Here is a 24,023-nt window from a genome sequence, read left to right as displayed (position 1 = left end):
AGTTTGCAGATCACTCAGGGCCTTTCCCTATCTCAGAGGCTAATCACCTTTTAGAAACTGCTGCTAACCCTCAAGTCTAGTTGCTCTGACTCTAACTTTAAGATTTCTAGTTGGAGAAAATGAAAGGTACCCAGCATTAATTTTCTGACTACTTTTCTATTTCATTTGCCCAATTTTCTAAAGCATTTTCCTGTGCATTCCTCTGGAGCAGACATTGATTACCCTGAAACTCTGCTCGCAGAGCTGATTCCTGGGAAACCTGCCCAGTAGGCTCCCAGGGAGGTGAGCATGCAGCAAGGAACCACAACACCCCTCAGGAGGCTGATGCTTGCTGTAGCCCAGCACCCCCCTCCCCAGACCATTCCCTTCCAGGCGTTCTCAGAGTGGAGCTAATCAGGGTGAGGCTTGTGTCAGGTGCAGCTGCAGACATGGGCCCTAGGTGCTTATAGAGAGGAGAGTTCTGATGGCATCTTAGTGTGCCTTGCCCAGACTTTGGTTGTGCAAGCTGAAAACAGAAATGATTTTCTGTTCAAGCTAGCCTGAGGTGGAATCCCATTACCTGGTCCCCCCGCCCCCCAGTCCTCTCTAAAAACCTGTGCATTATGCTCATCATTTCCCTGAAGAAGTACTTAAAATACTGTACACAAGTACGCTGAATAATTCATTTGAATAAAAATTTATTTTGCAAATCAAATATTTACTTTTAAATGTTTTAAAACTTACAATTCACTCGTTCTATCATATAAATGATACAGTGAATACAGTTGTTCTAGACAGAAGTTATTTTAGTTTTTCATTTGAACCATTGGAAAAATGTATTAGAGGGCTGAGATGTAGCTCAGTGGTTGAGTGCTTGCCTAGTAGGCACAAGGCTCTGGCTTCAATTCTTAGCCACCCTTTGTTCCCCAAAATATTAGTCACAAATAATTAAATATTTTTAGATAATAAAAACCTAATACACACTCCATTAGATAATAAACAATGTAACTGAATATTTGCTTAAGTAATAAAAGGGTTAACAAATGATTTTGGTGGTAATCAAAGGAAACTTAGGTACAAATCTGCAGAAAGATATATATGTTCCAAATAAAATTCCAATAAAGGACTAAACAGTCTTGAATATTTTAAATAAGGAGTACATTATTTCCAGTCAACATGTTTTTTAATGCCAAAAAGCCACAACAAAGTTGGTAAATGTCTGCTGAAGTCAGAGTTCTAGAGTAGGGTGCAGATTTGTTCAGGATGCAGAGGTCTTAGAACACAGCAGAGCAGGATGCTAATGTCGGGCAAAGGGTGGAGAGGGAGCCAGACAAGGAGGGCAGATGGCAGTGCTGAGCACAGCTAGGCGGGGACAGCAGGGCCAAAGCCCCTGGGGACGGCCGGGAGAGACAGGTCTGCGGGGGCTTGAGGCATGAGTCAAGACTTTCTTCTTGAACTTGCAACTCTCCAATGGAGGGGCTTGGCATATTTGAGGGGGAAAATGCCCGCGTTGTTTTAGTCTTGCTAGATAATGCCAAATTTCCTAAGGTGATCTGACTTCTCAGGAGCTGGAGGACAGGAAGCTGTAACTGTCTAGACACAGCTGGCTCCCACCGTGCAGATGCTGGAGCCAGCTCAACGCTTTTCAAATATAAAACACCGACTAAAAAATGGGAACCAGTCCCAAGCCCTGCTGAACTCCAGACCTGCATGCCATCCACGTCTTCTAAAAGACAGTTCATTGTTCCCAAGCCCAACAGGACTGTTGTGTGCTGTGAGAACTCTCAGAAAAACCAAAGGTCTAAGTTAAGTGATGGGATGATGAGGCCCACTAGGCCAGGAGGCACGATGTGGGAGTGCCTTTGGCAGACACAAGACTGTCACCCCACTGTTACTTAATGGTCAGGATGAAAGGACGGCATGCTCGATTCGGACCTACCAAGGTCAGTGTTTACTTGAAACACAATGGCACTGGTACCTTTGCTCCTGGGGGCTTCATTTCGGAGCTGTGACCGGTGAGTCCCTCTCCAGCTCTATCCTAGGTTGTGCCGACATTAGTCACAGTGTGGTCTTCGGGGGGCCACCTATGGGGCCTTCAAGGTGTCAGGCAACGGCTGAATGCACTGTTCTCCCCAGGGACTCTTCTTAGAAAGGGGAAAGAACATACTGATGAAATATTTTGTTAAGTCATGAAGACAATTTTTGATCTACTTGAAAAGGAGTAAATTAGGATATTTCACTTTGAAACTGCTTCCACTAATAGAAAAGTACTTGATTATCCTATGGTCTGAAGCTCAGAATGTTTGGTTTACAAATGTTTTCTAAAATAGTAGACTTCCTAATGCTTAGAAATTACATCTGAAGGACAAAGGTAACTTGATTTTACTAATGTGGTTGGAATAGTGACATTGGGTGATTTATTCTGCCAAACTGATCAAGAAATCCTCCTGTGGTTTCTGCACCATATAGTGTGCAGCACGTGTGAGTGTAAAGACAGAAAAGGTCCCGTCAGCGTCACTGCTTCCAAAATGCTTTCTTTTGGGATTGAACTCGGGGGCACTCGGCCACTGAGCCCCACCCCCAGCCCTATTCTGTGTTTTATTTAGAGACAGGGTCTCACTGAGTTGCTAAGCACCTCGCCTTTGAGGAGGCTGGCTTTGAACTCGGGATCCTCCTGCGAGCCGCTGGGATTACAGGTGTGAGGTACCACACCAGGCTCCAAAATGCTTATTCTTGCCCCCAAGTCTGTTGTTTCAATAAGCACAAAAGGTACTTCTTTAAAATAACCCCAGTTGCACCTAGGATTTATTTGCTTCAAATACAGAGGTAGGGTAGGCCTGAGGATGTCTCAGCAACAGAAGCCAGTCCTCACTCGGAAGGCGCAGCTGAGCTGGTCACAGGCAGCACTCGGACAGGAGTGGGCTTCATCATTTAGAGCAACAGGACAGCCAGATGTCTAGACAACCTGCAGGAGGGAGCCGAGTGCTCCCCTGTAGAAAACGAAGATGCAGATGAGGAGGAACCAGGCTGAAGCGCACACTGCAGCTGACCAGGCCGAGGAGGAGGGGCCCTCTGGGTGGCAGGGCCTCAGCAGAGCATCATTACAGTTCAAGACACGAGGGGGATCTAGCATCCTAAGCAGCAAGAGTTCCCATTACAATTACAACGCTTCATTAGGCAGCAAGATTTTCTAGCTGGAAGGCACATTAAAAATAACATAACAGTAACTTACTAAGACAACGGAGTTGGCAGCAAGCATTCTTTAGGAGCAGAAGTACAGCTGTATTAACCAGAACCAGCCCAGCAGAGGCAGCGCTGGGGCCGGGAGCTGTGAGGGGAGGGTGGGTGAGGAGTGGGCGCTCAGGGTTGGAGTCAATGATTCTTCAGCACTTATAGCCACAGTCCCCTTTCAATGAAGACCCCAAGTCCTCTATGTGACAAGAAGATTTCAAATTGTAGGGAATTACAAAAACATTTATTGTCGGTATTGCACCAAGGTCAGAACAAGTGCACGGATCACCGAGTGGGGTTGTCCACCCCTTGGTTATCAAGTTAACTAGGCAGAAGGCAAAAAGGATGATCAGAGAGTCCCTGACTTCTTTACTTTGGCTATGTGCCCATAAATTGTGTAAGAATAAATAGTATGCATTAAGTCAAATCAGAATTAAAATTTGAAACAAGAAAAAAAAAAAAGAGACAATAGTCTGGTATTCTTAAGGCAAAACAATGGAAATCTCTTTAAATAGACACCTTTATTACATCCACAGGCGATAAAATCCCAGAGCTACTGTCAGGCATGTAAATACAGACCCTGTAAGAAAAAAATAATTGAGTACTGTTAGTTCTACTACAGCTCCTTGAGGGAACATGTTACAGTGCATCAGATATTGTACGTAGGGGCTGGGGATGTGGCTCAAGTGGTAGCGCGCTCGCCTGGCATGGGCGGGGTGCTGGGTTTGTTCCTCAGCACCACATAAAATAAAGATTTTGTGTCCACCAAAAACTAAAAAATAAATATTAAAAAATTCTCTCTTAAAAAAAAAAAAAAAAGATTGTAAATAAGCTAGAGGTGACCTGAAGTGCGGGGACCGCTGCTTATTAAGGAAACATATCCAACTACCTCTCCGCTATGGGGGAAAAAAACAAAAAAAAACACAGAAACTTGTCTGCTCACTAATAGGCCAAGAAACATCTGCCTGTTAAAAACAAACTAACTCCATATCTTGAGACCATCATCTTCAAAGTACAAATATATTTAATATTCACGAGAACTTCTCAAGAAAGTTTATAATCATTGGGGCTGGGGATGTGGCTCAAGCGGTAGCGTGCTCGCCTGGCATGCTTGCGGCCCGGGTTCGATCCTCAGCACCACATACAAACAAAGATGTTGCGCCCGCCGAAAACTAAAAAAAAATAAATATTAAAAAATTCTCTCTCTCTCTCTGTCTCTAAAAAAAAAAAATTATAAAAAAAAAGAAAGTTTATAATCACAAAGACTCTGGGTCACAAAGCATACATATATGTTTGTACATTCGCATATGTGTATGCAAATACATATACATGTGAATGATTCAGGTACAGATATTTTAATATATATAGTTATAACTTAAAAATATCTGATTAATCTAAGCTTTTAAAACCGATTTGAAATAATTTCTGCATTGTTTGATTGGCTGTAGCGCTGGGGACTGAACCCAGGGCCTTATGCATGCTAGGTTAGGTGGTCTACCACTGAGCCACATCCCCATCCCCGGGTGGGAGAGAGGTACTGGGGATTGAATCCCAGGGCACTTTACCACTGAGCTACGTCCTCAGTCCTTTATTAAAATTTTAAATTTTGAGATGGGGCCTTGTTAAGTGCTGCTGTGCCACTGCCCAGCTTGTTTTTGTTTCTGATACATGAATCTACATTCCCTCTTTTGGCTCAAAAATTGCAAATGCAAAATGACCCCTTAAAAGGAGTATTATCAATCAAAGCAGAAAGATCACAACTCAAATACCTTCTCTTTTATTCATAAAATATTTCCTTTATTGAATTCCTCTAAAATCCCAATAGCCATAATCCAATGATATTATCTTTTTAAATTTATGACTTGTTCAGTTGTAAAGTACACCATTATTTTTATTTTACTAGTGAGTAAAGAAAGGATAGTAAGAAAGAAAAAAATACCAATGAAAATATAATACTTCATCTATTGAAAATTATAAGAAGCTTTCCATGAAAAGAAGTGCTAGAATCAATGAAATGCAATATTTGACTTCTATAAAGTTTGACGTATTTCCTTGCCATGTTGTTTGAACACTCAGACACCAAACAGCTTACCTGCTAGATACTTGATGGTGTCGAGCTTGTGCGACTCAAGCATGGTTTTAAGGCCAGCCACCTCTGTTTCTATCTTCCTATCTGTCTGCGTCAGGGCACGATCCTGCTGGGCATGCTTTCAAAACAAAGAGCTTCAGAGCATTAGAAGGCTTCAGGTCCTGGCCCCCTGCCCTCCATCCCAGAGCACCTTCCTGTTGGGGAGTCCCCAGGTAGCCTAGGGGAGACCAGGGGCTATGCTTTAGGTCTCCAGGCCTCAGTTTCCCTCTGACTGGGAAAACAAAAACAGACCCCTACAACCTCTGGCCGCCTTTCACACAGGCTATTTAGAGAATCAAAAGCGATAACGCGTGTGCAAACCTTTCGTGAACTAGAGGTTGCCGAGCCTGGTGAAGCATTACGAAGCCAGTCTGCCCTCAATACAATGACTGGGTTCCCTTCCTCTGACAAAAATTCTTTTGACAGAGAAGTGTAGTCTTAGGTAATCCAAAAGTGACCCTGCTTGTCTTGACGTTATTTCTAGTCCATGTTGGTAATTTACAGCTTTCTTCTGTAGTTCAGACATCAAGTGCTTCATTAATACAAGGCTTAGCTACCAAGGGTCTCTTTGAGTCCTTCCCCAAATCAACACAGTTAAACCAGGTGTACATTCACCCTCAAAGAGGTTGACATTATGTAACTGCATTCAGGTCTGAAACCAAGACAAGGTTTCACTGAAAATCCTAGGACAGGCCAGCAGTTTCCTACCATCACCAATTCAGGCAACGAACAAGGAAGTGAATGCTTAAATGTGTTCAAAAGTATTCCAGAGCAACATCCCAGAATTCTCTCATGGAAGCCTCTTAATAGATTTCACAGGTCCCTCGTGTGAGCGCTGGGGCCTGAACCAGGCCCACGCTGAGCACATGCTCTCCCACTGAGCTACATCGCAGCCTTTGAGGGAGGAGAGAGGACAAGGAGTAATGCAGTCCGTAAATTAGAAAAATAAGACAAGGTCTCCATTCCTTACTATTTGTTAATCACAGATTTAAACTTTCATTAAGATCAAGTATTTTGTTAAGTGTAAAATATTCAACTTCTGGGTACACACCAAAAGAACTAAAAATGGGCTCAAGAGATATTTACTTTCCATGTTTGTTGTAGCATTAACAATAGCAGAAAAGGGAAGCAACTCAGGTGTCCACTGACAGGTAAATAAGTAAAATGTGGTATAAATATGCAATGGAATACAATCAAGTTCTGAAAAGGAAGAAATTCTGTCATGTACAACAATGTGGGTGAACCCTGGGGACACTGTGCTAAAGTGAAACAAGCCAGCAACCAAAGGCAAGTACTACATGATTCTGCTTACAAGAAATTACCTAGAATAGTCAAACTCTAAAGAAAGAAAACAGACTGGTGGTTGCCAGCAGCTGCAGGAGGAGGGAGTGTGGAGTTAGTGTTAAGGGATACAGTTTTAATTTTGCAAAATAAATACCACTGAACCATAATCGTAAAAATGTTTATTTATTTGTTTGTACTAGAGAGGGAATCCAGGGTGCTTAACCACTGAGCCACATCCCCAGCCCTATTTTGTATTTTATTTAGAGATACGGCCTCACTAAGTTGCTTATTAGCACCTTGCTGTTGCTGAGACTGGCTTTGAACTCAAGATCCTCCTGCCTCAGCCTCCCAAACTGTTGGAATTACAGGCGTGCGCCACTGTGCTTGGCTCAAGATGGTATTTTTAATATTATGTATATTCTTTTTTAAAAAAATATTCAGTTTTTAGTTCTAGGTAGACACAATATCTTCATTTCACTTTTATGTGGTGCTGAGGATGCTTCATGCATGCCAGGCAAGCACTCCACCACTTGAGCCACATCCCCAGCTCCTATATCATGTATATTCTACCTCAATTTTTAAAAACCTCATGACATAAAGCTGCATATCTTTCCACAATACATAATTACAAATGACAATAACTATGAACAGGATGAAATGAAGATGGATAAAACGACAAAGAAAAGTCAAAGTGTCATTTCTTACCAATTCCATGATTTCTGTCCTCAATTCCAGCAGCTTCCTTTCATTCAATGTGTACTGAAATAGACACATAATGCAGGTCAGACCCTGGTCCCCCCGATGACCCCCTCTCTCCTCTGCTGCCTTCGAGGTTCTGGTCTCAGTCCTCCCTAGATCACCCCGACACAGAAACCCCCTGGGGACACAGCAGCCTGCTCCCTGTTGCTCAGATTCTGTTACTCAGCTTTCTTATTCATACTTCCTGCTCTGATCCTCGGATCTCCTTCTGTCACTGGTCACCTCTCTACTGTGGTACCAGGTAACAACCTGCACTAAATCCCACTGGTGCAGTAGCGCTTCATGGGACTGATTAGATGGAGGCTGAGCCTCAGGCTTTTTGGCTCTGAGAGGCTGAAAATGGCAGAAAACCAATTCAAGTTAGGAGCTGTCCCATCAGCTGTAAGAAAACAAGTCAGCACTGAGTGAAGAGAAAGACCAGGACAATAGAAAGCGGGGGGAAAAGATAGCTCCGAGGAATGTTCTCTGTGACACAGACACTGCACTGTGATTATAAAACACAGCACAAAAATGGGAGAAACACTAAGATCCTGCCTGTGGGTTCAATAGAACAATACTCCTGCTCTGGCATGGTTACACCCAGTCACAAAGGAACCTACCGGCTCCAACCCTAATTAAAATGGCCCCTGCCTCTGGCTTTTAGTATCTGTGAAAGGATTTACTACAGTTTTATTGACACTAAAATCAAAATCAGACACATCTCCTCAGTAGTGGGCATTAGGATTTAATCAAGCAAATGATTAAAAACTACAATGTGTAGTTTAAATGAAGATTTTTAGGACTTAAATTAACGTTATTCTAAAGGAAAAAGTTAATGCTTTGAAATATCTAGGAAATTTCTGGGTATAAAATGTTCCCCTAGGAACTACCTGAACTAAGCAACTGGTAGTCAGTCCCTCCTAGAACTATCAGGGAATAGAGTATAAAACAAAACAAGAAACTGACAAAAAATAAACAATGCCCAACCCCAAACTCAACTAGTTGCAAGTCCAACAAAGAACAATGTTCCCCAACACCAGGGTTTCAGACCAGGCATTAGGTGTCAAGCTGCCACCAGGGGGCAGGGTGGAGCTGGATTTTCCGCACACCTTAAAGCACCAGCCCTGACTTGGGCACCAGAAGAGAAGAAAGCCTGGACATCCCACAAGGTAGAAATGACACTCACGTGGGGTTCCCTCTCCCCGAGCCCCAAAACATTTATATACCACACTGCTTTTGAAACTGGCTGTAAATGTTGCCACAGTTCATTTAACTTTTAATTTAATAACCTCACTAAAGGAATTAGAAGGCCAAATGACTCATCTCTACCAAGGCATGTTACCTACATAGGAGCTAACATGCTACTGCAGGTTCAGCATCACCAGGAACAGCTTCCCAGCTAGGTGAGTAAATCACAGATTCATGGCTTTAATCGACCTTCACTTCCCATGTTCTAATCTCCTAGATGTGCTTTTTACCAGCTTGATTGCTGTTCTAAATCAAATGAATTCAGACTTTTCTTAAAAACATGACCCAGGAGAATAAAGGTAACCAGAAGCGTCTCTCCTAGGTGGCAGTCATGTGCTTGCGGTCACTACTGTTTTAGGGAGACTAGGTGATTTCATCTCATGAGGAACATGGGCATGAAATTGTTCTATATAATGAAGTTCAATTTAACTCTTGAGGTCCAGCAGCAGTTCCAAAATACAATTATGCATTTATCCGAGTTGCAGTATTACCCATTTACCATTACAGCACGCATCGACTAAAGGGAAGTTGTGAAAAATGAGCCTGCACAGGCGGTGTCTGCAGGTGCATCCGCACTAGTTCATGCTGGGAAAATGCCCCACGTGCCCACTTGTCATTAAGCCAAGGACAAGAAAGGTACCTAACTAACATGGCCACCTAGAGAAAGCCTGAGCAGAGAGGTGAATGCCGAGACAGGTTAAAAACCAAACCCAACACACACATCTTCAATGTAACACCTTCTCTCTGTATTTAACAGACAATATACAGGGGTGCAGCTCCATGGTATAGCGCTTGCCTAGCCTGGGTTCGACCCCAGCACCACACACAAAGACAAAACAGAATTATGTTTTTTTGTAAGTATTTATTTTTTTAGTTGTAGTTGGTCACAATACCTTTATTTAATTTATTTATTTTTATGTGGTGCTGAGGATCGAACCCAGGGCCTTGCACAGCGCTCTACTGCTGAGCCAAAATCTCAGCCTCAGAAATATGTTTTAATCCAGAATTTGTGTAGAATTTAGTATTATTTAATATTGCTCATCTGAAATAATCAACTTTTTCAAAATGAGGGCCTGCAGAGATTTAAGTCAGTATTAAATAGATCAAGATTGAGTTTAAATTGCTTATTAATGTCTATGTAACACATTATCTAGTATCTCTGAAACAAAGGTTTAAACCCAATTTGAACAAGATTTTAATGTTAGCATTACTTTTTTTTTTTTTTTTTTGATACTGGGAATTGAACTCAGGGTGCTTCCACTGAGCCACATCCCCAGGTCTTAATATATATTATATATATTAATATATATTAATATATATTATTTGCTGAGTTGTTAGGGCCTTACTAAGATGCTGAGACTGGCTCTGAACTTGTGATCCTTCTGCCTCAGCCTCCTGAGCCACTGGGATTACAAGCATGGGCTACCCTGCCCAGCAATTTTGAAAGCATCAAATTTAAGCCCTATTCCAAAACAGAGTGAAAAGGTGTTGTCTAACACTAAAAATTGGTAAATATTTTAACAATACTTGTGACATGTATGCAAACTTAGGACTTAACTAAGCACTCCATCCTGAAAAGAAATGAACGCGTTATTTATTTATTTAAAAAATATTTATTCTTAAACTTTAGGTGGACACAATTTCTTTATTTTACATTTATGTGGTGCTGAGGATTGAACCGCGCCTCGTGCATGCTAGGCAAGCACTCTACCACTGAGCCAAAACCCCAGCCCCTCATAATTTATTTTTAATAGAAGAACATACCAATTCTTTTACTCTGCTTTTTTCCAGATTGAAGTCTAATTTGGTATCTGTCCGGACTTTGATCATTTCATCCTAATAGAAAGGCAAAAACAAAGAGAAATCCACAGTCAGAAATTTACCGCTCCTGAGGACCTGAGCCCAGGACACCTGCCCAAGGGGGCCAGCCAGGGAAGGGCACGGCCGGAGGTGGGGCCAGGGCTAACAGTGTCAGGGGACTGTGGGGGAGCCAGGCTGGTCCTGTCTTCAGGCTTCCAGCCACATGTATAGAGAGTCCCCTCTGAGAGGCATGCCAGCCCAGAGTGGGTCATTACTGCTTTCTGTGTTGCCCAGGCTGCCCTCAAACTCCTGGGTGGCAGAGGACCACAGGTGCCTTTGGCCTCCAGATGTCCTATATAATCCCCCTGTGGAATTCAGGAATAAAGCAGCTCCCCAGATAACTATGGAAAGCCAAGATGAAACATTAAGCTCTGGTTTAAGTAAAGCCTTCTTTTTGAAACTCATCAAAATCTTTTCTTTTTTAAAACCAATACTCTTTCCTCCTTAAAAAAACAAGCCAAACCAAACACAGCTGGCCTGGTAACCATTTAAAAATCACATGTAATTTTCTAAAGAAAGCCACTTTTAAGAGAAATCTAAGGGCTCCATTTGGTTACCTCACAAACGTTTTGATTTAAAATGATTTAACTCCTCCTAGAAGGCAATTTTGTTGATGAATTTGGTTAGACACTGGGACTTATTCATTAGCTGTGTTAAGTCTTGCAATGTGAACTTTTGAAGCATATTACATAAATATTTCACCAAGAATTAAGTTTTTAAAAGTATATATTTCTGACATTATGCTTATAAAATTTAAAAAAGTCAGCATATAGGAAAGAGAATCTTACCATTACTTGTTGCTTTAATTGATGTAGTTCAAGTTCTATTTTCTAAAAACACATTAAAAAGAAACAAGGATGTGTTTAGAAAGTTGTAAAGAGTAACAAGAATGTTTAGAAAGTTGTAGGAAAAACATAAAACTTGATAATCTACAAATACTACAACATGTATTTATGCACAAGTTCTTAAACTTTTTCCCTCATTTAGCACAAACTTGACAATATTCAGAGCTCAAATGTGTCATACTCTATGCCTGTGCAGACCTTGAAATTAGTTTTAATTCATCTTGAGGGTTGTGTAAAATTAGTGACGTAACTGCTTTTTTTTTTGGTACCAGGGACTGAACCCAGGGCGCTTATCCATTGAGCCACATCCCTAGCCCTTCTTATCTTGAGACAGGGTCTTGCTAAGTTGCTGACGCTGGCTCTGACCTTGCAATCAATCCTCCTGCCTCAACTTCCTGAGCTGCTGGGATTACAGGTGTGTACCACTGCACTTGGCTACACAACTGTTTTAACATTTGCTTGCAGTAGTAACCTCGCTTTCTTTAATATTTCCTTTAAAAAAATTTTTTTTTCCAACTAATTCTGCCCTCAATAACTGATTCTGAGGATGACTCTGAGAGTTCAGACTTCACCTTTGAAGGATAAGGTTTCTTATGAGGTTAAAATCAATAGGCAATAAATAGCCTTCCCTTATGGGCTTTAAACAGGATTGAAAATAAAAGGAAGATGCAAAGAGAACGATTACTTAAATGCTGACCCACAAGCCACGTGCCTTGCCTGGAGAAGGGAGGGGGACCTGTGCAGCAGCATGTGACCTGGACAGCCCTCAGCTGGGCATCGTTCCCACACACACCCCAGGAGGACAGAATGGCATACTTCTGTGGCACTGCAAACACTGACATGACTGAGGTCACCAGCAGGACCCTGAGATGGGTGACGCTCTGCCCCTGCATCTCCTCAGGGTGCATACTTCGTGGTGGTACACACTTGTGCACTGCCCATCTTGTGTACTGTCCATCTGTGTATGTGTTTTATCTCGGTGTCTTTTTTTTTTTTTTTGGTATTGAGGATTGAACTCAGGGGCACTCAACCACTGAGCCATATCCCCAGCCCTATTTTGTATTTTTATTTAGAGACAGGGTCTCACAGAGTTGCTTAGCACCTTATTGTTGCTGAGGCTGGCTTTCTTGTCTTAGCCTCCCAAGCTGGTGGGATTACAGGCGTATGCCACCGTGCCCAGCTCAGTGTCTTAATGTAACATATTTTATGAGTGGATCTGTAGTTTTTACCTCATTTTCTGCTCTGAGAGCTGAAAATTCACTCTTCTCCAAAATGATCATATCCTTTTTCACATTAGCAATCTTAGACATTATTTGCTGAAGAGTGATCTCCTAGAAAGAGAGAAATGACACATACAATTCAGTGAGCCCAGCAGTCCACCTCCTGCTGTCTGTACCTGCTGTCATCGCCACAAGGAACTAGACAGATATGGACTGGAGGGGGCTCAGTAAGGTCACCACTATTCAAGGTGAGAAAACGGGGAGAACAAACCATGCAACAGATCACCACCAGGTGAATCACAAGTCTGTGGACCAAGGACACGACTCTGGCCACATCTCCATTTATTGAAATACCCTGACCAGGACAGACAGCTTTTGAGCATAGTGAACTTTTAAGCATGAAGAGTCTAATTTTATGCTCTATTCTCTTTTGCCTCCTATGGTTAAAATTACTATATATTTTTCAACCAACTATTATCTGAAAAGTTTCATGAATACTTATTACAAATAACATCCCACTTTCAGATTTCCAGTTTGCTCACCCACCAGGACCACACTAACCTGCTGTACCTTGGTGACCATGTCTTTGTAGACGATGTTCATATTGGTCTCCATGATCTTGACCAGTGCAGAGACAATGATTTCTGCTTGTTGAGTAGTAAAACCTAAGCAAGCACACACACGAATATGATCACACTCGGAAGAACGCAGCTGTCAGGATAAGACAATCCATGGCCCACGTGAATGTTCCATTCTGAACCCAGAAACAAGAGGGAAGCAGCGGGCAGGAGGGCGGAGCTGAGAGCCACAGCTGGGATGTGCCTGTCACCCTGACGGGTAAGAAACATCTCAGATGTCCCACACCCAGTCAGGTGCCGAGGTCATTAACATCTCCAACGCCCATCCAGCCGGCCACACTCATGTCTTCAGATGGGTCTGCCGAGTGATAAAAGGCTGACTCCAAATTACAGACGCAGGACTGTTTTACAAAGTGTTGTTTGGGGTGGTGCCAGGCACAGGACTCCCAGCTTCAGGCACGCACCTCACCACGGAGCTACATCCCCAGACTGTTTCGATCATTTATCCAAGATTCATGGAAGTTTTATTTTCTTCTTTATATTTCTCTAAATTGTCTAACTTTTCTATGGTGGACAATTTATCTACCACATATCAAATTATTGACTGTACAAATGGTAATCTAGCTGTTAATGTAAATGGGGTTCACGTAGCTTTGAAGCTTACATGTTTTCTCTTTTTCTCAGTCGTCTTTTCCCTAAACTTCTTCTTGATCTCCCCCTCCACCATATCTACTTCCTGATCTACCCTCCCTAGTCTAATTTTCTCTGAATCACTTCTATAAAAGCACCCTGTTCCTATGGCTGGGCAGAATCACAGCCTTTGGGACAGGAGTCCCCTGTGTTTCTCCTTTGGTAGCAAAGCAATAAACATTCTTTTCCCATTTTCTCAAAAAAACGTGTCTTCCTTACTGGATTGAAGCCAAGGACTGAGCTTTCAGCAACATTAACTTATTTAATGCTAAATGATAAAATCAGTTCTTTGATTTTTTTTCCCTCAACATTTTCCTTCAGTCAATAGTCTGGGAGGTTCAAGTTGGATAAAAGATATTTTTTAACACTCAACAAATGATGATGAATCAAATTATAGAGATTCACAACTTGGCATTGTTAGTGTTTTTAATAACTGTTGTCTGTAACTCATATTTCATGTAGAAAATTTAACAAAATATTTAAAACTTGAGTGCCTGAAGAGCAAATTCCTTCTATTAAATGCTTCAGAAGAATCAGTACATTCTAAATAATACACATTCTGTTTGTTTGAATAGTAAAATAATCTGTTTCGTTAAGATTAAACATGGGACTATAATTAACAACGATTTTGAAAGGAGAAGAAAGGACCTCCAAAGATCTACCAGTTTATTCAAAAGTCTTTTATTTTTCAAAATGTGTGTCAAGCACATCTTGAAGAAACACCCAGAAGGGTCCCCACCAAAATGTTCATTGTCTAGCTCTGGGATACTGGGCTCTGAGGTTTTTTGGTTTTCTTTTCTGCCTTCCTAATATTTAGAAAATGATCATATTATTTTGCAACCTTTAAAACTTTACTAAGAGTTCTTGGTTAAACATAATTAGGACTTAACAGTTATGAGGAAAAGAAAAAGATAGACATCCCATTAATGTGTACTTTTTATGTATCAGTTAAAAATAAATTTATTTAAAAAGGAAGAAAAAGAGATATAGAACTTACACAGATGATAAAACAAAACCAAAGCCAAACAGTTAATAACCACCCGTGGGAGAAGAAAGGGATATGAAAAAGCGGAAGTTAAGCTTTAAACCTATTGAGTTAGGTGGTGCAATTTGCAAAAATGAGAGAACAGGACACACTCTCGGGACAGTCAGATGGCAGACTTCTAGGAAGTTCTGCTAATCAGGGGATAGGTTCTGGATAAAGAGCACAGAGTGTTCATTTAAGAGCCTCCCTGGGCTCCACCCTTGCCAGTCATCTGAAGCCCCTCCCCATCCAGGGAAAAGCCCGTTCCACAGGCCCCAGGGTAGGGTCTTTAAAGATCTTTAAAGATGCAAATATCCATGGTCAAGGTTTGAAGTCAAGATAAGTAGAAATATTTCCCCTTGCAAGATAAACACACACTTCTCATTTCCACTTTCCTTTTAAAGTCTGAGCTGAAAGAAGTTTTGGTAAGGCTTATTATTTTAAGTTTGACAAAAAAAGTTGTGAAACACGTTATATAGCACTTAATGGTTTGACCAAATTGCATTCATGGACATTATTTCATTTAAGTGCTCAAAAGGTTCTTTGGAATTCTCATTAGGCTCATGCTACAGAGGAGCAAATGAAAACGAAGAAGTTTCATTTCATTACAGTTATGTCAGTAGAAGCTGGCAGAGGGGGGGCTTGAACCCTGTGGTTTGGACACCACCACAGGCACAGAACAACTCTGTTCACTGTGGTCTTCTAGGGCACTCAGGGGGGTAAGGGGATTACCATTTTCTTCCAGCAGGCACACCAAGGCATGGGTGTCAAAGTAGAGCTTCCTAATCCCAGAGGAGGTGAACTCTGTCCTCCTGTGCTCCAGCTGCAGGCACCCCGCAGACAGGCTCAGCTCTGGAATGGAAAGGAGAGCAGGGTCAGAACAATGTGGCCTCCCCCTAAACTGCAGGCCTGGTGACCCTGCTGAATTTCCAACCCATCACAATCTTCCTATTTTTGAGATCAGGATACCTGAAGGACAGAAGTCCCTCTTCAGGTGGCTGGCTGAAACTGGCTAGATAGAGATGGCTGCTAGTGTCCCTCAGTCAACTTCTAATGTCACTATAATCCCAACTGCATGCTAAATGACACCCCTAGTGCCATGACAGCAGACAAATGCCATGACAATGACAACAGAAAAGAGCCAGAAAAGAAGCAAAAAGTGGTGCCTGAATACCTGGAAGACCCACGCCCATTCCCAGAAAACCCACGAACACTCCTTCCCTTGATTAGCGTGTCTCTCCCCTGTTTCTCTTTATATATATGATATACAGACATATGGATATATATGCCCACACAGAGAAGGGGGCCAGAGACCGGGGGAGAGATTTCTCCCACCCCACAGCCACACACACCAGGGTGTGGGAAGGGGAGTTCTGATATCTGTCACCTCCATTTTGGGCCAAGAGTAAACGTCTCTCTTACTGCTCCATCAGTGCTTGGTGGTGATTGGCTCACAATTCTGAGACAGAAAAAGGAGCCAGGCTTTGGAGTAACAGTAAACAAAAGCAGCTCAGCATCCTCAGTCTAACAAGGCACACCCCAAAGCCACTGCTGTGTTTCTGTTTGTTGTGCAGAGGATGGAAACCTGGGCCTCTGGTGTGCCAGGTGGGCACTACCACTGAACCACACCAACACCCTGACTATCTGGTTTTCCATAAGCTTTAAGGAGATAGAATCCATACACCATAGAATCCACCCATTTAAAATGTAAAATTCAATTGCTTTTATTTATAGAGTTGCTCATCCACGTTCACCTTTAGAATACCTGCTTGACCCTTCAGCCCTCCCAGCCAACCCTTCAGTCCTTCCCTGCACATGGGACGTTTGGAATGGCTTTGTTCCCTTAGTGCCATCCATGCTGTAGGAGGCACCAGGACTTTCTTTATATTCTGGGGTAATATTCCATTTTAGGGCTGTACCAAATATAGTTTATCTGCTCATTAGCTGAAGGACATGGGTTGTCTCCCCTTCTTGGCTATAATGAATAGTTCCATGGCCACTGTGTTTTCAACTCTGGGAGTGAAGTGCTGGATCATATGAGGGCTCCTTGAGTCCGAGAGACTGCGGCTGTTTTCCAAAGCACTGTACTACCTCACCTTTTCTCCAGGAGCGGAGGAGGCTTCTAATTTCTCCACATGCTGGTTAACCCTTGTTATAATGTTTTTAAAACTGTTATCATCCTAGTGGGTATAAGTGGTTTCTCTTTGCGGTTTTGACTTTCATTCCCTGATGGCTAATGATGTTGATGTCTGTGTGCCTATAGACCATCTGTACATCTTCTTTAGAGACATGTCAACTTAAGTACTTTGGCTATTTTTAATTAGGTTATTTGTCTTATTATCACTGAGCTGTAAGAATTCATATATTCTGGATGTGAGTGGATTCTGGACATGGCTCTTCTTTGAGATAGATTGGCTATTATAGGTTCCTTGCATTTCCATATGAATTTTAGGATAAGCTTGTCGATTTCTGCAAAAAAGCCAACTGAGATTTTGAGAGGGACTGTGTTAAATCTATAGACCAATTTAGGAAGTACTACCACCTCAACGATATTAAGAATTCAGATCAATAAACATGGTAGGTCTCCCATTTATTTAGGCCTTTGATTTCTTCGATAATGCTTTTTAGTTTTCTGAGTGTTTTATGACTGTTGTCAAATTCATTTCTAAGTATTTTATTTTGTTTTATGTTATTGTACATGGAATCATTCTCACTCTCATTTTCAGACAGTTTATTGCTGGTACATAAATACACAACTATTGTGCACACTGATCTTGCAATCCTGCTGACCTGGTTTATTAATTCTAACGGTTTAATGGATTCCTTAAGGCTTTTTCCACACAGATCTATGTCGTCTGAGAACAGTGACAACTTTACTTCTCCGATCCAACATGGATGCCTTCTATTTCATTTTCCTGCCTAGCTGTCCTGCCAGAAGTTCCAGTAGGATGTTAAATAGAAGAGCAAAGCAGGTTCCCTTTCCTTGTTCCTGATCTTGGAAGTATACAGGCTTTTCCCATTAAATACGACATTAGTGGCGGACTGTCTGTAGATGCTTTTTATCAGGTTCTATTAGTATTTTATTGAGGTTTTGTTTTGTAAAATAAAATTTAAGAAAATCATGAAAGCGCGTTAAATAGTTATTTCTCTGTTAAATGATCCCGTGGGTTCTGACTTTTATTCTGTTAATGAGGTAATATAACATGAATTGACTTTAAGATGTTAAATGGATCTAACATCCCTGAGATACCCACTTGATCATGGTACATAATATTTTTTTTATATGTTGTCTGATAGTATTTTGTTGAGGATTTTTCTATCTATATTCATAGAGAATATTTTTCTGTAGTTTTCTTGTGGTATATTCGCAAAAGCCTGTCCTTAGAGAGATGAGCTCTAACATTCTTCATGCTATCTTTTTGATGAACCATGATACATTTAACAGCATATTTAAGCCCTTTTTATCTGAGGGAGGTTACACAGTACTGAAATGGCTTATTGGTTTCTGGATTTCATGAACTATTAAAACAGTTTTAAAATTCTGTCGAGAAAGGACATTTAGCTGGGTTCAGAGGTGCATGTCTATAATACCAGCAGTAACTTGGGAGGCTGAGGCAGGAGGATCCTAAGTTTAAATTAAAAAAAAATATATATAAAGGGTTGGGGTGCTTAGCGGTAGAGTGCCCCTGGGTTCAATCCTAGTACAAAAACAAAACCAAACCTAAAACTAAAACAAAACCAAAAACATTTCAACTAATAGCTTCTTATTACCATCATACTAAAAAAATATCTTGACACCAAAAAAGGGGAGAAAAAGAGTGGACAATCTAAATAAAGAATTTTATTTAATTTAAATTTAATAAATAGCTACTTATGTGTCTTCCCTCTTCTAACTATGCCATGGACTGGTGCTAGTCTGAGGCGGGGTGCTGTAGGAGTGGCAAGAAAGTAGGAGCCCTGTGCTAACTCAGAGATCAAAGGTTTCTTTAGTGGCCAGAGTGACCAGCAAGATACTTGAGCCAATCAACTACAACTCTCCATCCTTCACTCCTAAATGGTCTATGACAACCACAGGAGGCAAAATGTGACATGGACAAGACCCCACAGATCTGACACTTCTCTGCCGCCTACAGCAATTGTTACCAAACCATTGGCAGTTTGGGAGGAGAGTAGCAATGGTCATGGTGAGCTCCGAAATGAGCGTGAGATGTAATGACATTGTATCAGCACTGCTTGCTGAGACAGAATAGAAAAGGAACTGATGCCTGTGTTGATGGTAAAAACCGACCCTTTCATTCAAAGAGGAGCTGTTCTGAGCACAAGGCGCTTGCCCAGGAGCGGGAGCCCTTCTTCCCATTACAGCCACGCTATCCTTTCAGCTTGGCACCTACGCTGCTCCATGCCTTAAGCTTGGCATGCTTTCCTCTCCTACCTGTTATACTGTTAGCATCTTTTCACACGCTTCTCATTCAACTGGGCAGTTTATTAAGCATATGTTATGTTCCAGGCCTGCATTACGTTTCACTTTATGATTCTCTCTGCTTCCTCCACCCAGATACGGGAGCAGCCTGTACATGTGGCTCTGGGACAGCACCGAGTTTACTGCCACAGTGCACCATCTATGAGTCAAGCTGCCCAAGAATACCCAGACTGACTCATTTTTTATCTTGTGCATCTAGCAGACGCCCTGAGGAGGGCCTGGCAAACTGCAAACGGAGGGAGATATTTAACATTTTGTTAACTGAACTGTAATGGCTTCTAAGAACTGGATTATGAGACTGTTTAGAAAGAAACTCTGGGATTGACTCCTTTCTCCTCTTCACCTCATTTCTTCCCTTTTCATAAATAAGCACACTTAAATTTGGTACCTCTTTTCTTATCATGTATCTCCATCAGCCCTGAGACTGGAATTGGCCCTGATAAGAGACCAGGATCTGCCCTCCAGGGACAGTGGCAAGTAAATGAATGGATGAAACACTTCTCAAGGGGCCCTCTAAGGCCACCTCACCCACCTTAAACTCTGTTGGGCTGTCCCATGGGTCAGGAATCTTGAACACAGGACGTCTAGAATGGCTTGTGAAGAGTGACAGGGTTATTCTGGTCCCAAATTCCTTGTCTCTAATAACAAAATAATTCATGCAATTTAAAACATAACCTCCTACCACACCCACACCCATAAAGCAAATAACCATGCCACTATTTTCTAAGCAGAAGCTAAAGCTGATATGGACACTGCAGACCTTTATGTTTTTTTTTTTCTTTTTCCGAAAATGACTGGAACCAGACACAGCAAGCTTTTTTGAAAGAAACATTGCCTTTTGAAAAGTGGAGAAAAGGGCTGGCCACCTCTCCACTGGCACTCGGCCCTGCTGAGAGAAGGGAATGCCATCTTGCTTTCTGTCAAAGGTCAGCACCTGAGGACGCAGTGCTCTGAAAGCCCACAGATAACCATGGAGCAAGTGAATCAGCTGCATTAAAGTGTTAATAGGTAATTCTCCTTTCAGGAGATGTTTAGCATATCAAAAGGTTATTAAAAACCCACAATTGCAAAAGAAGCCCAAGGTTAGCTAGGTATGAATTTCCTACTCAACAAGTCTTTAAGTGGACCTGCTAAGAAGCTGGGGGGAGTGGCTGGCAAGCCAATCACAGGACAGAAAAAAGAAAAAAAAAAAAACCAACAACACCAAACTGCTCATTAACAGATGGCTAGTGGGCAAACATGCTTCCTTAACCCTGTCTCTGTTCTGTTTCTCTGCTTTGATGCATTTACCCTTATTTTTAAGACTCTTGACGAATGAGAGCTTTGACACCATAACAACAGTACCACTTTGCTGGCACAATGTTAGCAAGCCTAGGACAAAGAAACTCCCTTGCCCACAGTCTCAAATTATGAGAGGAGACCAGATCGGAAGTTACCCATTTATCAAAATAAGAGCAACCAAGAGACAAATACAGAAACAAAGACCAAACCTACCCATACTGCTCCTAATCACTGCAGGACGCTAAGAGTTCAGTACTCCTTCCCACCCTTTGCGCACAAACTCCCTTGCTTTGTTGCTCTAATAATCAGCTTCTCCCCCAGCCAATGCTATTCTTAAATTTGAGATGCACCCAAATGTTTATCAGACATTGCTATTGAAAAAAAAATATGAAAAAGGTGCGGTTCTTGATGGCCATTAATAGATAATGTATAGATTATCCCAAGTGATATGTGTACCAAGTTTGTTGATTACTCTCTATTTTTTTATCAGCAATTTTTTTCAGCAAATTCCAGCCTGTTTGCTTTCCTACTCTCACGTAGTGCAGCGATCTCCTCCTTCACCTCCTTAATAAAATTCTACCTCCTCAATGAAGCCGACTGTGATTGATCACTGCTTAAGTTCAAAACTGAAGACCCACTCCACTTCCCAACTCTTTCCCCGCTATTGTTTTCCTGTAGCACTTATCAAATTAAAATCCAGGTATATGCAAAAAGTTTGGGGTTTGGGTTAGGTACACCACGTTTACGGCATCTCCTCTGCTGGAATGAAGCTCCTGAGGGGAAAGATTTTTGATTGCTAAATCCCAAACGTCTTTTAAAAAAAAAGTGCCAAGCACAGGACAGGCGCAAGAGCTCCGTGAAGGAAGCTTCGAGCTGTCAAACCCCCGCCCTCCCCGAGCTTCGCCCCCACGCGCGCACGCGCCCTGCACACGGCCAGCTCTCCCCGGCGCCTCCAGGTGCGAGCTGGGAACAGCAGCCCATCCCAGGCGCCGGCGCGGGACCCTTCCGGTGGACGCGCAGCGCGCTCCCGGGGCCGCTGTTCGTCCGTGGCCCCGGACTCCCGGGCGCTGAGCCCAGCTCGCTGACTGCGTCCTCGAGGACGGGCCAGACCTTCGCCCGCGAGCGCGAGGCGGCCGGGACCTCGGCTGACCCACCCTGCGCGCCGCTGGGCCTTCCCCCAGGGCACCGCCCGGCCCGGCACTCACCTCTCCTGCAGGAAGCCAGCGCGGCCGCCACGCCGCGGCCCAGGTGGAGGGCGCCGCCCGCGCCCGCGCGGCCCAACGCGCACCTCCACGCGCCGCCGCGCCCGGCCGCGGGGACGGCGGGGCCAGGACGCGAGCGCCCCCAGTCGGCCAGGGGCCTGCGCGGGGCGGCGGCGACCAGCCGCGGGGAGGGCACGAGCAAGAGGAGGAGCAGCGGGGCCGCACGTGCCGCGCCCCCGCGGGCCCCCGCGGCGCGGGGCCGCAGCGACCCCAGCCCGCCCGGCTGCGGGGAAACGCAGCGGCGCGTGGGGGTTCCGCGGCCGCCCAGGCTTCCGCCGCGGCCCGAGGGCAGGAAGAGCAGGAGCCGCCGGCGGCTCAGCGAGTGCTTCGGTCTCTCGCCCGCGACTGAGCCGCAGTCCATCCCCGAGAGGGTCACTGGCCCGGGCGCGCGCTCATGGCGTTCCCGCGCGGACCCGGACTCGAGTCCGAAGGCGGGAGCGAGCGTAGGCGGCAGCGCGGGGCCCGCCCGTCGGGGGCGGAGCGAGGCGAAGCCCCGCCCCTTCTGGGCTTCCGCGAGGGCGGTGCAGAACCCGCTGGACCCTGTTGCTGCCACGATTTGCGTGATCCTGCATTTAATGATCCCGCCGCCCTCCTCAGCCCTGTGAAAAGTCCCTGACCGCCAGACTGCCCTATGTTTTACTGATTAACTCTGCTGGTCCTAATTCCCCCCAAATGTGGCTCTGGGGTGCATTTTAAGGGATTATTAACTGGGCCACGAGAACGGCGCTTACACAGTCAATACACTTAAAGGCTAATGTTTCAGGGCTTTTGTTCCCGGATCAGAGTGCCGTCGACGTGGGAAGGTCGCAAGGTGGAATTTAAAACGCGGGCATGAATGTTAAATGAGACCTACTGGTGTAATAAAAGAATATTTGAAACTGGCAGGGCTCAGTGCAGTGAACTTTTAAAATTCCTATTGCACCTTTCACAGTTACTGTTCTCTGGTGTAAATCCAGCAGATGTTTCTTGAATGAATGAGTGAAAGGCACGAGGCACCAGACCAAGGGAGATACAAAACCGAAAGCGATTGTTCTAGTCCTTCCGGAATCATAATTAGTTCCTTTTTTATTAAGTACATAAAAACACATGCACATACAAACACGATGTAGAAGAATGTATCATATGAGCCATGATAGAATACTGTTATGGTCTAAGTCTGATCAATACCGATTATAGGTATAAGATATTGATAAGCAGAATAAGTAAGATACAATAGGATAATAGGAATGAGTACTATGAGATGAGTAATGTTAAATTGCCCTAGTAATAAGTTAGAAGTAAGCCTAGAACATAATTCACCAGGATTGGGGCTGGGGTTGTGGCTCAGAGGCGGAGCGCCTGTCTCGCCCATGTGAGGCACTGGGTTCAATCTTCAGCACCACATGAAAATAAATAAAATAAAGATATTTTTTAAAAATAATAATAATTCACCAGGATTAAGCATAAGTAATAGCAGGATAATTATGTAACTGTAAGACATAGGATATAAGCTACAGGAAATAAGATATAAAACGATGTAAAGTGATAAGTGTAAATCAGTTGGCCAGTATAGTTATAGATAATATAGGCTAATAGGTTATAGCCATAGACAAATATAGATTGATATAGCCATAGTGACTAAAAATTTTTTTAATATTTATTTTTTAGTTTTAGGTGGACACAATATCTTTATTTTGCTTTTTTTTTTTAATGTGGTGCTGAGAATTGAACCCAGTGCCTCTCGCATGCTAGCCTAGCACACTACAACTTGAGCCACATCCCCAGCCCTAAAAAATTTTTTTAATATTTTTTTTTGTTGTTGTAGTTGGACACAATACCTATTTTTTTATTACTTTATATTTTTATGTGGTGCTGAGGATCAAACCCAGGGCCGCACACGTGCTAGGCCAGCACTCTACCGCTGAGCCACAACCCCAGCCCATGTAAGCTGTTTTGAGAATATTAAGAAAATTGCTTTTTTGTACTTCCACACAATGTACCTGAACCCAGGATGTGTGCCCACAAATGTGCTTGAACCCAGGATGTGGTTGTCTATTTTTGCTCTGCTGACTGCTTTCTCAGCTCCTGTATTTGGCTTGCTTGCAACTTGCAGATCCATAGGATGTGGTTTTCTTCCTTAAATACTCTGGCCACAGACAGCTTAGGGCTATTCTCCCATACAGTCACTTGGATTCA

General features: G+C 43.1%; 1 protein-coding gene across 5 annotated transcripts; it reads right to left on the bottom strand.

The window, feature by feature from the left end:
• Positions 1-722: 722 nt before the first annotated feature.
• On the bottom strand, positions 723-22,459 carry MCUR1 (mitochondrial calcium uniporter regulator 1). 5 transcript variants are annotated; one of them, XR_014022357.1, is made up of 11 exons: positions 21,792-22,452; positions 15,558-15,677; positions 13,095-13,198; positions 12,543-12,644; positions 11,257-11,298; positions 10,373-10,444; positions 7,328-7,381; positions 5,303-5,417; positions 3,730-3,790; positions 3,212-3,307; positions 723-3,113 (listed from the first exon to the last, which is right to left on the bottom strand). XR_014022357.1 is itself a non-coding variant. In XM_081296675.1 (10 exons), exons 1-10 carry the CDS (start codon positions 22,207-22,209, stop codon positions 2,911-2,913), a joined length of 1,182 nt encoding a protein of 393 aa, XP_081152801.1. In that variant the 5' UTR covers positions 22,210-22,459; the 3' UTR covers positions 723-2,910. The 5 variants fall into 5 exon arrangements, 4 of the variants coding, with proteins under 4 accessions (XP_081152801.1, XP_081152802.1, XP_081152804.1 ...); XM_081296675.1 differs by lacking the exon at positions 3,730-3,790 and having other exon boundaries at positions 723-2,969; positions 21,792-22,459; XM_081296676.1 differs by lacking the exon at positions 3,730-3,790 and having other exon boundaries at positions 21,792-22,457.
• Positions 22,460-24,023: the final 1,564 nt, after the last annotated feature.

This window comes from Spermophilus citellus (assembly GCF_964194105.1).
Source record: "Spermophilus citellus genome assembly, chromosome: 5".
Taxonomy (NCBI): domain Eukaryota; kingdom Metazoa; phylum Chordata; class Mammalia; order Rodentia; family Sciuridae; genus Spermophilus; species Spermophilus citellus.
Note: the sequence above shows the minus strand (reverse complement) of the source record. Positions and strands in the feature narration are given on the sequence as shown.

Bases quoted from the DNA above. Each gene is read 5' to 3' on its own strand.
- MCUR1 (XM_081296675.1), bottom strand. From the start codon at position 22,209: ATGGACTGCGGCTCAGTCGCGGGCGAGAGACCGAAGCACTCGCTGAGC. The intron at 13,199-15,557 runs GTAATCCCCTTA...GTGCTTGCTTAG, and splicing joins GTGCCTGCTGGAAGAAAATG to GTTTTACTACTCAACAAGCA. The intron at 3,308-5,302 runs GTAAGCTGTTTG...CTCCCCTCACAG, and splicing joins CACCATCAAGTATCTAGCAG to CTCCCGGCCCCAGCGCTGCC.